This window comes from Eurypyga helias, unplaced genomic scaffold (assembly GCF_000690775.1).
Source record: "Eurypyga helias isolate BGI_N326 unplaced genomic scaffold, ASM69077v1 scaffold18326, whole genome shotgun sequence".
NCBI classification, from domain to species: domain Eukaryota; kingdom Metazoa; phylum Chordata; class Aves; order Eurypygiformes; family Eurypygidae; genus Eurypyga; species Eurypyga helias.
The window spans coordinates 728-15,445 of NW_010256214.1; the positions used below are offsets into that span (position 1 = coordinate 728).

At 42.5% G+C, this 14,718-nt stretch overlaps 1 protein-coding gene across 1 annotated transcript; it reads right to left on the reverse strand.

Moving 5' to 3' along the window:
• Nucleotides 1–1,980: 1,980 nt before the first annotated feature.
• LOC104504274 (bcl-2-like protein 13) lies at nt 1,981–13,969 on the reverse strand (the record flags this gene model as incomplete). Its single annotated transcript, XM_010153604.1, has 5 exons — nt 1,981–2,210; nt 3,604–3,747; nt 9,349–9,418; nt 12,720–12,876; nt 13,859–13,969. Coding segments are annotated over 5 exons (712 nt in total), but the record flags the coding sequence as incomplete, so codon positions are not given.
• Between the last annotated feature and the right edge of the window lie 749 nt (nt 13,970–14,718).

Here is a 14,718-nt window from a genome sequence, read left to right on the forward strand (position 1 = left end):
GGGGAAGGAAGAGGAAAAACATCCTTACCGATCGACTGGGCTTACTGTGCACTTTTCCAGGAGACCAAGAATTGCTTCTGATGCAGCAGCATTCAGCCCTGGAGAAGTCAGAGCAAGAGGGGAGGGGAAAGGAGGGAAAGGAGGGAAGGGAGGGGCGAGGAGGAGGAGGGAGGGGAGAGCATGTACACTGCACGTCAGTTGGTCGAGCCCTGTCATTGCTTTCTGGAAGGAGAAGAATGAAGCTGCTGCTGAATTAGGCTGGGAATTGGTTTGCGATGGATCACAACAACAAGGGAATGAGATCTTAGCACGACCATTTGGGTTCAAAACAGAAAGGCAGGAGGAAGAAATGTGTATCCCCACACATGGCTATTTAGAAAACCTGAAACAACAAACATGGTTTTGCTCCAAAAGAGAGATCGTACTAAAACGTAACATCAAGCTGGGTGAGTGCAAGGGCTGCGGCCAAACCGTCACTGCAGTCGGTGAAAGAGGGAGGCTGTCCAGAAGAAAGCAGGTTTTTTCCATGCTTTCCTGCAGCGCTCCAAATGCAAATGGCATCTACCTGCAAATCTGAATGAGAGACTGTATACTACCAGGACTCGTCATTTCATGTCTTCATTCACATTCATGCTGACATCTGCATCCAAACACAACATGCAGGGCACTCCCGACACCCCCACCCCGAAGACACTCTCCCTGAAGCAGCAGAACAGAGCGAGGGGAAGGGGAACAGCACAGGTAACAGCCAGAATCGTCGCATCAAAATGCTAGATGCGCTTTCACGTAAAAATACGCCAGCCGCTCTCCCACCACCCACCCCACCAGGAAGTTAGCTGAACTCCAATTTTAGTGCCTGAAGGGAGAATGGGAGCAGAACACCATTTCAACACATCATCTCAGGACCCTATCTCTATGGACCGGGATGAAAAATCCAAAAGCGACCTCGCACCTCTAGTATCCCAAATTTTCCCACGTGCCACACCAATTTATTGAAATCTACTGCCTAGCTATTCAGTTTCCCAACCTTTACTCCCCTGAGCTAGCAATTTTGCTTCAGCTACCTGCTACCCACCATCATCAATCAGACGAGTTCCGGACCTACAAGCCTCCCGAGCTCACAGAACAGAACCTTGGGAGCTCTTCCAGCCGCATCGTGGCTGCCCAGCATGACGCAGCAAGCGGTCCCACCGGATGACACAGCTCTGTAAAATTCTGACTTCGGAGATCGGCAGCGGGGCATAGGAAGGGCTCGGCTGACCCTTACCTTTACCTGGCCACTTCCCTCCTGGCAAAGGTTGACTTCAATCCAAAAACTGAGGAAATGGTGCTGAGGGAAGAGACAAAAGCCAGGGACACTGTGGAATTTTTCAAGTCTGCCCCTCAAAAGCAGACTCCTGTGAAGCTCTCTTCTGCTCCTGATCCACGAAAAAACAGACAGGAATCTTCTCAGCTTTAAGCAAGCTCTTAGCAGCTGTAGGACAGACCTATCTTCACACCACTCTGGAACAATACAAAACTGAACCTCTTGCTGTCACAGCAATGTAACTCTCTGGAGACTCCTCAGTCTCTCATTACCCTTATGGCTCCAGCAAAGTATTACTGAAAACCTGATCCGGCACACAAGGCCCCCGTGACAGATGCTTATCTTGGAAAATGTAAACCACTTGCCTGATGGCTAACAGCCTGCCAGGGAGGCTCTCCCCAAACACAAGCTCTCCGACCCTTACCCCACACCCCGCTCCCAGCGCTGCCACCCCCGGAACACCATCCCACAGACTCGGAACAAACCCAGAAGCATGCCAATCAGCAAAAAATGAACATTTTCTTTACAGAAAGAAAACAGTAATACAATAAAACCATATATTCCCTTCCCCCACATAAAGCCCCAAGTGCAGTGGGTCTGCCAGCCCATCCCCAGAGCGACTCACAAAGGGTTAATGAAGCTACATTAATTCGGCTGGAAAGGATTTTCATCACCTTGCCTCTTTCCTCGCCTCTTCTGCTGTTTCAAAAATAGCTCTGGCTTGTTTGCTGCACCGCTTCTGCCAGTCTGATTTTCTGCCTGGCTGGCTGTAGGCAGACAAGCCCGTCGCCCATCGGCCATGGGCTGCCCAGCGCCGCGCATACACGCAGTCACACCGACACAAAGCACAGCCCCCTCCCGCCGGGGCCACGCTGGAAAGCCGCTTGTTCTCAGGGGCTTTGCGCTGCATTAAGGATGTTTATAGCAGGCCTCAAAGAGGGGCTAGACAACAGACTGCAGCCTTTCCTAAGCTTAAAAAAAAAAAAGGCAGAAACACAAAATAGCACTGAAACCATCTGTCTTAAAGCTGCAAGGACGGACCCTCCCTGCCATGACAATACTTTGCAACGTGAGTGCATTTATCGAATGACCTAAGGTCATTTGGCTGCACGCTGTCAGTGTTTCTGTCCATTAAAGGCAAACAATCCCTCCCCAAGGCTTTGAAAACTATTATCCACGATTGCTGGGAAGGGAAAGGATATAGGAAGGTGCAGAAATTCTGGAACAAACTACTCTGACCAAAACTTCAGGTAAAGTCCCAAAATACGAGAAGCTGTCTGAATGAGATTTTTCTTTACTAGTGCTTTTTAATCATCAGGTTTTCCTGAACAGCTTTTCTTTTTGGAATAAATCAACTTGCTGAAGCCATTTCACTAATCCCAGATTAATTCCATTCAAATCTGGCATCCTTCCCAAACCCAGTAATCTAAGGCTCAGCCTCCTTTAGCACAGTTCTACATTCAAGACCCAGCTCATCGGCCATGAGCTGCCTCTGTGATGTATTTTTAAATGAAACCTCCTCAGTATGCCATGACTCAGGAACATTGGTTACCACAAACTGAAGATTTCCACAAGGAAATGCAGCACAAAGAAATCCTGATTGCTCATTCTATCCATGTTCCTATATAGCTATAAAATCCAGTATCTATTAGCTACTTTATCACTCATTATAAAAATAAATTAGTACCTACTGACATTTCTGTATGAAGTGCTCCCCAATTATTTCTCTGCTAAAAACCCCTCTGGAATGTAAGAGGAAAAGCAAACCCATACACCATTCCCAGCAGCCACCAGAGTATGAAGATAATATTAAAAAGACGAGACTCTTGGGCACAGTATCTTGTTACGGGTGTTTGCTTTTAAATGCCATTGTGTATGTACATTAACAGGAAAGAACATACAAACAAATGCTCACCACATAGCAACATATTAACATTCAGTGTATGAACGCTAGTTATCTGCCATGAGGTCCTCGTTCAGCTCCAAAGGCAATCCAACAAACCAAACATGCTGGAACAGACTGCCTGGGGAAACGGTGGAGTCCAATGGGCTTTAATGGCCTTTAATGAAAGGGTGAAAGTCAGCTCTGCCTTGGGGCAGAGAGGTGAACTAGATGGAGATCCCTTTCCAGTCATATGGTCCTGACCTGCTTTTTTTTTTTCAGTTTTTCTAGGGCATTCCTTGCCTTATCTGCTTACTTCCAGCAACCCCTCTTAGCTCTCACCCCCAGTATGACTAGTATCACACTTAAAATTCAGCTCTGAACAAAGTATGGAAGTAAAGCATTGCCTTCTTACCCATCCTCCTTGCTGAATGATATAGTCTGCAGAATAGTCTTCCAGATATGTCACCCCGAAGTTCACAAGCGCGCTCAGTGGTTCCTGGCCCCGTCTGGTTAACTCCATCAGAAACTGTTGTAGCAGAATCAGGGGTACCAAGACCTTCAAAAAAACCCAAGAATTGTGAATAAATACAGAAAGCATTATCAATACTACTGTGTAGGTAAGACAGAAGCATTCACGTGGTCCACAGAAAATGTCTGAATCAACATGTCCAAAGACATCAGTGACTATACACTTGATGCTTGTGAGGACACAAGGCAGAAACGCAGCGCAATTCAGCCAGAAGCACTTAATCTGACCACGGCCTAACTGAGTTTCACAGACCGGGACTGCAGTGCATCTTATCCCAACATAAGGTTCAGGTAAAGAAGCAGAACAGGTCCAGGCCTTGCTACCCCAAAAGTGGCAAGATGCAACGTCACAAACAGTTTGAAAGGATATGCATCCAAACAGCAAACTCGCATACATTCTTGAATAGACACGCTGCACTAGATGGTCCCTTTGGAAGTTCACACTTGGCTTTCAGACAGGACAGAAACAAACCCCTCCCTGCAGTATGACATTACAGACAGATTAAAATGACAAACATAAACCCCTCTCCATGTTAAACTCTCCCTCCCATGCAAATTTAACACGTACAGAATTCCCTCCCTCATTTCCTACACCCATTCCTCCTTCCAAACCTTTTGTCTTTAACTGAATGCTCAGCCTTAGAGCCCAGATGTGAACTGCTCTGGAAGATGCAGGACTCTGAACCCACCTCCTTCATATTTTACAGTTCTAGACGCTTCCTTCAGAAATTATGTTTTGGTTTGCCTAAAAACCATGCAGTTGAACTTTTAAACTCTACATTTATTCTCAGAGCGCACAAGGAGCCCTCTGGGCAAAGTTTATATGCAGCACTTCGCCAAGTTCAGGAAACCAGTATGAATTGAAGGCATTAGCATCTGAAAAAGCGCTATTATGATCCAAGAGAAAAGTATTAAAAAGTTTTACAACTGCAGTTGGTTGTTTACAGTTGTGACAACCGCAGTGCACATCTATTCACTGTGAAAACAGGAACGCTGCTTCCCAGCTGCACAAGGCAGGTGCAGGCCAATACTACTGCTCAGGCTGAACTCCGAATGCCTCCTTCCTTTCCCTCTCCTACTCCTTCAACCTGATTTTCTTTTCTGTAAACATTCTCCATTGCAATTCCCAGAAATCACACCTTAGGATGCAAAGCTGGAGGAAGATCTACAGGAAAAAGCTGGGTTTGAGATTTGTGCTGAATCCATGATGGAATCACACTGAGATGGACCACTACAAATAGATGGGGCCTAAAAATGCCTGTAACCTGGTAAATTTAAGACGTTCCAGCTGATTAACAACTGAGAGAGTCCAATACCATGTCAGAGAGGTTATAGTGCCACTCTTTTGGGACAAACCGTTAACACTGCTGTCACTTAACTGGGGATGAGGTGGTGCTTGAGTTTTAAAAGCCTTGGGGTTTTTTGAGTTTCTTGTAATCAGTCTCAGCTCCGAGGACGAGGAGGTGCAAGCTTACAGTGCACCAACACAAGGGACAGGTCAAGGTGAGGCAAGTGTCAGAAGAAACTTCAATCTTTTAGGATCAAATTTAAAAAAGCGTGCTGCCAAGACTAGGCATCTTTCAGAGTTTTGGGCACACCCATGTAACTCTACAACAGCATAAACACAGATCTCCAACTATTTCACGTTTAAGCTGAAGGCAAGAGAAACAAAGGCAAAAATAAAAGGCTGCTTAGGAAACGAAGGGAGCTCAGATGTTGGCATACTGAACATGATTGTTGCCAACCTCCTTTGCCAACTTAAATATCTAATCCATCCACTCCTCCCAAATTCAGCGAGTCCCTGCAGGCCTCAGGAGCGAGGGACCAAAGTCAAACTCTAATATCCAGTCCCATGCAGACCAACCACCACCGCCTGTTCTTCCTTCCCCGCTGACACTGTGGACACCTCTACCTTGCCGACCAGCAGGAACAGGAACAGGTTTGCATGACACTGTCCCTAAATTCCTGAAAGAAGTTACCTTCAAGTACTTCCATAAAGGTTAAGAACAGTTTTCTGTACCTGTAACTGTGTGAACGTTAATGAGATTTAACTAAACCCAAGTAAAAATATAGCCTTAGCAACTCAAAGCAACCACGATTCCCTTCACCAGTATGCCAGGCAAGGAATGCTAGAGGCTATTTATATTCTGACTGAAGAAAAACACACAGTGTCACGCACAGCATGCCAGAAAATAGTTGGCAGGAGAAAACTTCTAGGGAATCATAAAAAAAAACAACCTTTACTATCAGAAGATTTCCGATTAATTGTGCAAATTAAAGATTTCTGTCAATTATGCCGCTGCAATCCCATATTACAGTATTACAAATTTCAATTTTTTTTTACACAAAAAAATATTACAAAGAGAGTGCAGAGGCTTTGAAGAAGCTGTATCCAAAGTAATTGTCACTTCTGTGTGCCTTTTGGCTATTTCCACATAACATTAATCAAATTATTTCCATGATTATTTCTTACATTTTTTTCTTGTATTATCCTTGGACTTCATTAATCAGTAAAAATAAGACATTACGATGACTGCTAACCTACTTACCAGCTGGCTGACTCTCAACAGCAGTAAGCTGATGCACAACAGTGAGATTATGTATTTTGGAGTATGTATATAGTATCCAATTATGAGCAAAAAGCATAAAGACTCAACAGTATCTTTTTATTACAGTTGTTTTATTATGGAAATACGATTCACCCTATGTTTGAAGTGGTTTTGCTTTTGTTTTAACGAGCGCCTTATTTCAAACACAAGGTGAAGACCCCTCCTTTTCTTCACAGAACCCAACGTCGTGTCTATTATTTTCACATCACAATTTCTGAGAAATACATGAAATAGTTTATTTTCCCAGATCTTTTTTTTCACTGAGAACCAGCACTTCTAACGTCTGTGGGTAAACTCTGCCTCTGTGGGATGTTAATGGAAGAACTGATGTTCCTACATATAAGTTTCCCCTGCAGTATTTCCTCATTCAGGTTGATATTCTGTTTTAGTGGCCAAAACCAGTCCTTTACATCCCGTGTGCTCGTCAGTTAACCCAATCTCTTCAGGAGTTCAAACACACCACTGCATTCCGGAGCAGATTCACACTCTTAAATGGAAAAAATAGCTATATTTCATAGAGTCACAGAATGGTTTGGGTTGGAAAGGACCTTACAGACCACCCAGTTCCAACCCCCCTGCCATGAGCAGGGACACCTTCCACTAGACCAGGTTGCTCCAAGCCTCATTCAGCCTGGCTTGAAGACATCCAGGGATGGGGCATCCACAGCTTCTCTGGGCAACCTCTTTTGGAAGTGTCTTCCCTCTGTTTATGCTCGTATAACAAATAAGTTCTTTGAGAACTGCTATGACTAAAAGGTGACACCTTCCCAACTGTACACCAGGCAGATCAAGCCTGTGTTCCCAAAGCAAGAGTTTACATACTCACTCGTGGGCTGCCGAAGGCAAAAAGAACCTCTTGCTGTGCACGATGCCACTACTGAGCACAACAGGTACAGCTCACACGTGACTGAAGACACGTTTCACCTGCTGGCTTCAGCTGGTTTGTTTCTTCTAGTCTGGATCAAACCACAAGCCTTGATCACACTGAATTCTGTCTCTGGGAAGGCACTTCCACATCTTTAAACCTTTGGCATCTGCCACAGCTACTGCACATCTTCAATTTCTGCCCCACGCAGGCAACTATAGGCTACGTGAGGTCCGTGAGCATGGAACGGGGAATGACTCATTACTCTGTTCAGCTAGCTCAGCTAGTTGTAGGTTTTCTCATTTAGTCGTAAAAGGGAGTAAACTTCAGTTCTCCTGACATGATCAATTTAAACAGACATCCTTCAGATTTTCACAGACTTGAGGCCAGCACAGCCTCATCCTGCTGCTGTCTGCCTGCTAATTAGACCTAACTCTATGTCTATTAATAGCTACCTAAAAAATGAGTTTTCTAACAGCTGCTTGTTCAGAGTGAAAATTGAGGTATGCTGAGGTTGGAGGGAAGATGTCTTGATCTCTTCTGTTATAAAATACGATTCTGATTAAAGAGATGAAGGAATTTTAAAGGAAATGAAAACAAAATAAATGTATTTCATTTCCCCAAAACAAGTATTATTAAAGGAACTGCTAGGCATTCCAAAAAAAACAAATCAAACAGATGCTGTACTAGTCTACAAAATTTCCACTCTGGGTTGCTTGTGGACTGTAAGTTCTGAGCAACAAATATCACAGGTAAGCAGGGACGATGACAATGACATCTTCTGGGGGACATCCTCAATCACAAGCTGACGGGGACCAAAACCCACAAGCCACAGGGGCTGCACAAACGTAGCAGCGACGGAGGCTGAACCACAGAACCCCAGACGTGGCTTATCCATCCATGGATATGTTCCAGTATGTTCCAGAGGTGCGTACCAATAGCATATGGAGACACAGGAGGGAACTGACAGGCCCCATCCACCTCTCCCGTGCCAGCTAAGCCACAGTGACTGGGTTTATGCTTGTTTTTAGCTTCCACCAACTGAAAAGTAGAGCCTGCTAGCTTAAGCCACCTTCCTGATAATCAGATTTCATGGCTGTTTGGACTAAAATGCCCTGAATCACAAGAAGATAAACTGAAAGCGCGGGCACACCCATTATAATTGCTAGGGCCATGGGCAGTAACTTGTCAGGCAATGTTTAATAAACTGCTTTAGAAGTGCCCACACCCTTGGTTAAATGATCAGTTTCTGAAGTAAGCAGGGAAATCTAGTTGAAGAAAAGCATTTCGGGGGGAAAAAAAAATGTAAAGAGGGAAAAAAGATGGGTTTGTTCCATTTTAAATTTAAGACTAAATTTTAACACTCCAATTGTGATTAAAATTGTAAATAGTTATTTAATTATTTCATTCGTTGTCTGATGCCCACTGAACCGAGCAGAGAATGATTAAAATGAAGAATTTGAATGATTAGTGAAAAATGAATCTGGAAACAGTAATTCTCCTCATTCTACATTAAAACTATTTTAAGAGACTTCACTTACAGATTTCCATTTTGTTTTTAAAAGATGTTTCATATCGTTTGAGATAAATACTCCTGAACCCAGGCAGGCACACCATCCTTACGTCTTCTGCACAATTTAACTACTGTGAAGACACTACGAATTTTTATTTTCACCATGCCTAGCACTGTTTATGTTGAGCCTGAGATGGGGGCAAAGAATCAATAGAGAAATACTATGAATACATCTGTGTCAGATTTCATTACCAAACTGCTAAAACAGTAAATCTGTCTTGCAAATTTGAAAAAGTTTAGTGATTATTGGAAAAAAAAAAAATGTATCAAGCAACAACTCCAACTTTTCTATTTACTATAATAAAGGCAGATTGATCTAAGACTTCCATTAGATAATTTCTGTCTAAATTATCTAAAAACTTCATATTATGTCCACATCCACCTTTCTGGGGTAAAAACTGTTTCATATTGAAAAGAAATACTTATTTCTTTTCATTCTATATTTTTATATATTTGTTTTTATTTTGCTTATGATTCTTTTTATTCTTGTTCCTCTCTGAAGCGTGACTGTACCTTGTAAAAAACCCTGGGGACATCAAATAGATGGGAGAGCTATCAAAGGGAAAGTCACTTATTTGGTACCTTGTTCCATCCGCTGGCATGAGCGGCTGCCTCCTGCGTGCGCTCTCGATATTCTTGGTACGTCACCGGCCTGCAGAAGTTAAACCAACACTGAAAGTTATAAAAGGAAACAAAAGAACAAGAATAAAATAAAATTCTCAGTTTCCAGAGAATGAATTATTTTCACAGGTATTGCAGCAAATAATTTTTAAGAGCTAAAAACCTCTCACATTTCAGGGCATGAAACAGCAGCACCACAGAGGATCAGGAAGGCATTACCTTCTCCCAGTTACACACTTTCATATAACCAATTAGGTGAATTTTATAATATTTTTATAGTCTATAATGTAAAGGACTTTAGATAAGTAGGCTCCCTGATATGCTACCAAAATTTCTATGGTCTTGCATATAATTTTTTATAATCTAAGACTTTAAAGAAAAAAATTCCACTAAGAAATTCACATGTGAGATAGAGGCCAACGCAGAGTAAAATTTTTATAAACAATACAGGCTGCGAACCAACAGAGGCTGGTTGACTGCATTATGTTGCAGTTGAAGGCTTTACTTGCAAGAAACAGCACTTTTGATCATGCAAACCTGTTTGTATTTCAGTAGATACCTCTATTTTGGATTCACTGCATCTCCACTTCTCTGAACTGGGATGATGAAATTCCCCTCTTCTTTACTCTTCCCTCCAAGAACACGTAGCCTCTTGGAGTCAGTGACAATGAAGACTTTCTGCCAAGAGGCAGCAGCAGAAGTACTACTGCAAAAGTAGTTGCCCTGAGCCACATCATGACAAAAGGCAAGTTCAGGCTTTGGTTGAAGGGAAATAGCAGTAACTGGTATGGGACAGAGACTGCTTATTGAACTCCAAGAACCTGTCATGACCTGACAGCCTACTGTACCCTAACACATTTGCTCATATCAGAGGACAGGAAACCTAAGGAAAATAAGTAAGCATTGCATCAAATAGCACTGCTGTGGCAAACACGAGTAAAAGGACAGAGTTAAGGCACACTGGGGAAAACAGAATTTGTGTTTGTCATTTTAAGTGCGTTCTCTTAAATTCCTTGGTACATTAGTTCCCTTTAAAACGCAAATCCAGATGAATCAGTGGGATGAGGAGAGCAACAACAGCTGCAGGAAGGATATTATCAAGAGATTAAACAGCTCTAGTTTGCCTTATAAAAAGGCATGCATGTCAACACGTTTTCACAGGCATTTCAGACTTGTATGTGTATGTGCGCATATAAATAAATTTAATACTTAGAATGCAAATATTTTCCCCTATTACACACAAGAAGCCTGGAATGTCAGGTTATTAAAAGCTAGAACCACTTAATTTTCAAAGATCGCATCTCAGGAACTCTCCAAAAAGAATCAAACCCAGAATGAACGTTACGACCCTTCAAAGTCAGTCAGCCAATTATCTACCACCTTTAAGGCATTTAAACTTAAAATGCTGTTATTTTAACTTCCCATTTTAGACTCACAAAAAGGATGGGTTGCAAGGCTTACTGCTAATTTTAAAACTTGCTGCCAGTCTGGTTTTTAGTGTGTACTGAGGTATTTATCAAAACCTCAGTTCTTCAGAAGATAACTCAGTGTAAGTTTTTAAGGACACATGGGCCAAACGCCTGGCTTGCAAACACAGATAAGCTTCTGCCATTTCTAAAGGAACACACTAGCCTATCTTCTGTCACTTCAGGAGAAGCTCATGCCCCACATGACTCTTTTCTGTGGGTAAATAACTGTTACTTACACAATACCGAACTTACTTTTTGACCCTATAAAAACTGCTTATAGAAGCAGCCAGTATATATATTAGTTTCTGAAACTTAAATGGTGAGTTGGCAGAGTGTACTTTTCCCTTGGATGACTCAAGGAAAAAGTGATAGCCATCTTCATCTGCCTGGTCAGATGCTACATGGCACCTGTGCTAGGAAAACCAGGTCAGAGTCATAGAACCATAGGATGGTTTGGGTTAGAAGGGACCTTTAAAGATCATGGACATCTTTCACTACATCAGGTTGCCCAAGGCTCTGTCCTGCCTGACTTTGAACAGTCGGTTTTAAATTATATTGGTCATAAAAAGTCAATCCTTAGTTGTTGACTAGGTTGCTAAGTTAAGGAACAGATGGGCTAGTTAAGGAATCACAGAACGGCTGAGGTTGGAAGGCACCACTGGAGAACATCCTGTCCAACCTCCCTGTTCAAGCAGGATCTCCTGCAGCGGGCTTCCCAGGACCGTGCCCAGACAGCATCTCCAAGGACGGAGACTCCACAACCCCTCTGGGCAACCTGTGCCAGTGCTCAGTCACCCTCACAGCAAAAAGGTGTTTTTTGATGTGCAGATGAAACGACTTGCAAATTCGTCGTCTTCCAGGAGTCTGTCACAGAGGGTATTACCTTTCACGAGATGCCTCTCCAGCACATGTATGGAGGGCTTAAGCCCCGTGCCTCACAGAAGTTTACACTAGGTGCTGATAGCTGGGCTGCCAGTACCTTGTTGTTCCAACAGTTCGTGAACAGCTACACAGACTCTGCAAGAGTGGTACTGGTGAGCTGCAGCTTCTTTGGAGCCACGTTACTCAAACCAGTCCACAAAACACAGGCTCAGAGAGCTATTTGCTGCCTTCACAACTGCATTTATGTAACTGTCCCTAAAGCAGCACCTTCCAACTCCAGTTCTCCACAAATAGATTTTGGAGGTCACTCAGAACAGCTAGAAGTAGTTCATGTGGATCCATTAAAATCAGGCTGGTAATTTATAATAGAAAAACAAGCAACCACAACAAATTTACCAATTTGCAGAAGACATTAATCAAGATGCTAGCTTGTCAAGTACAATCTGCTATTTAAACAGTAGGTTTGAACTGGCAAGACAGCTCTTAAGGCACCAAGATTAGCCCAGGGGCCCACATTTGCTTCATATGTGTGTCCGAATGGTGGTCATCAAGCATCTAACTACCATCCTTTCCGAGAAACTCTCCCACTCACCTTGAGCCAGACTACGAACAAACCTTCAGTTCTACTCTGAACTGTGAGGCAAAAGAAGTTAATCTGGCTGCAGCCCAGCATGCATGAAACTGGCAACGGCAACTCGCAGCTGCTGGTTTCACCAGCAACCCAAACTACTTGAATTCATCTCACAAGTTCGATGGTAAAAGCTTAAAAAAAAAATTTAGAACTTACATGAATGCAAAGAGCAAATACCACAAAGTAGTATTCGCTCATTACAACACAGACCAAAAAACACACCAGCCAGATAAAAGACACTGAAAAAGAAGGAAATGCAATACAAAACGTGTTCCCATCTTTAGCATTTCAGCAGCAGCTACAATGCAAAAGGAAACACCTTCCCTTTGAAAAAGCAAATGGAAACTCACTTGCTAAGCAAGCTCTGCAGGGCTTTGTGCAGATGTTCTTTCAACTCCTGGGACACCTTCTCCCCCAAGTGAGCCAGGCAGTCTTCTATTGAGCTCTCTGGATTGGCAGGACTGAACACGGGGGAAGTGTGGCAGTCAAATCCTGTAGTGGTAAACGCTGAGAGGAAAGAAGTATACAAAATAAAACAGATTTGTGTAAGAACTTCAACAGTCTCAGACTTCTTATCCCACCAGATAACACAGCTGACATAAGGGATGAAGAAATAACAACTCTATAGCCAAAGTGTGCTATGAACAAATTGTAGTAAGCCAATTCTAAATACATTCTACATTTATGGTCTAAATACATTCAGGAAATGGTACTTACACGCCATAGATGTTTTCGAGCTACATTTCCCCTCCAGCTCTTATTTCACAACTGCATCCTAGTTAGCAAGTTAGCTGAATGAGCAACTATTCTCAATTTTAAGCTGACGCCGACCCTGATGGAGCAGCAAGAGAGCCTCTTTTCTATGATAAAATATGCCCACACATGGACAAACCCACAGCAGTACTGAGTAGCATTTTCTAAAATACTATTTTGTTCATATAACCTTTTCCTTCTCGGGTTAAATCTTCTAAGAAAGGTCTATAGGGATGAACGTAAACAGATCTGGAGCCTTTCTGCTTCAGATTTCCAATCTGCAACACACATGCAAAGCAAAGGTTGTTTCCAAGTCATCCCTTGCTGGGAGTCCTATAAAAGCCACATCTCTAGGTCAAAGCATGTCAGAAAAAATAAACCTGGTGGAAGTGAGAAATCAGACTGTTTAAGTCCAGAATCCCCTGGATGTTAGCTGCTGAGGAATGATTTCGCTTCTGTCATCAACTGCAGCAGCTTACGGGCTATTTACATCTCATTATTTATAGTAGCCTATTAAATGTCATTCAATAGTTTGCTTTGGCTGGACTCCACCGCTCCAAACGGTAACGGTTAACTATTTTACTAAATGTGACAGAGTAGAAATCTGTGGGGGAAGGAGGAGGGTAAAGTGATTCAATGGGTCCAAAAACCTCTTTAACTGGAATACCTGTTACAAATTAACCACCATTATAGGGCACAGAGATTATCGATTGAAATGGGAAAATCTGAAGAGCACCTTCCAAGATTTCTTCATCAAGACGTTTTAGCTCCTCCTCGATTTCTATTTTAATCTTCTCCAAAGCCTCTTTCTCCAAAGCATGTTGTGCCATAAGCTGTTGTTGAGTACCTAAAAGAAACCAGGCACGTTATTCAAATGTAGTATCTCAAATAAGGTAGATTATGGGACATGATATTGAAATATTAACTACAAAGGAATTCAAGGTGAAAGTTCTGTTTTAGACAGGAAAATAAAGTATGATCCGTTAAGGGTACTTGTTACAAAAGTTTTATTATATGAACCCAGAAACACATAAACTTACAGACCCAGTCAAGATAGAATAGGTGCTTTAAATATGAATATATGTTAAAAAAAACTATTAACTATGTTAAGAAACCTATTAACTGTGCATCGTTTTCTTGTTCACGAGGAGTCTACAGGCCTCAAGGAAATAATTTAAGACCGGGTCCACAGGTAAAAACGAGGCAAAGAACCCCACAACTGTCAGTCAATTGTCAATTCTCATCTCCTGACCAAGTTGTTTAGAAATTTGAAATGGCTGCACATCCCCAGAAGTACACAGGCCATGGTTTGGGATCACAAACACATATTTCGTGGGCTGACTCTAGATATTTGGTAACGAGAAGTTGTTTCAGCCATATCATTCAGGATCACATAGACTCTTGTTCATCTTAATTATTATGCTGTAGCAAGAAAGAGACACAAAACAGGCCAAGGTATTTAAAACATTCAAATCTTTAAGGCTGCCGAATGTCAACCTTTCCAGCATAAGGGCGAACGGCAAGGTAACCACTACTCAATTAACTGCTTTATGGGATGGGTGCTAATGGAAAGACTAGATCATAGAATCATAGAAT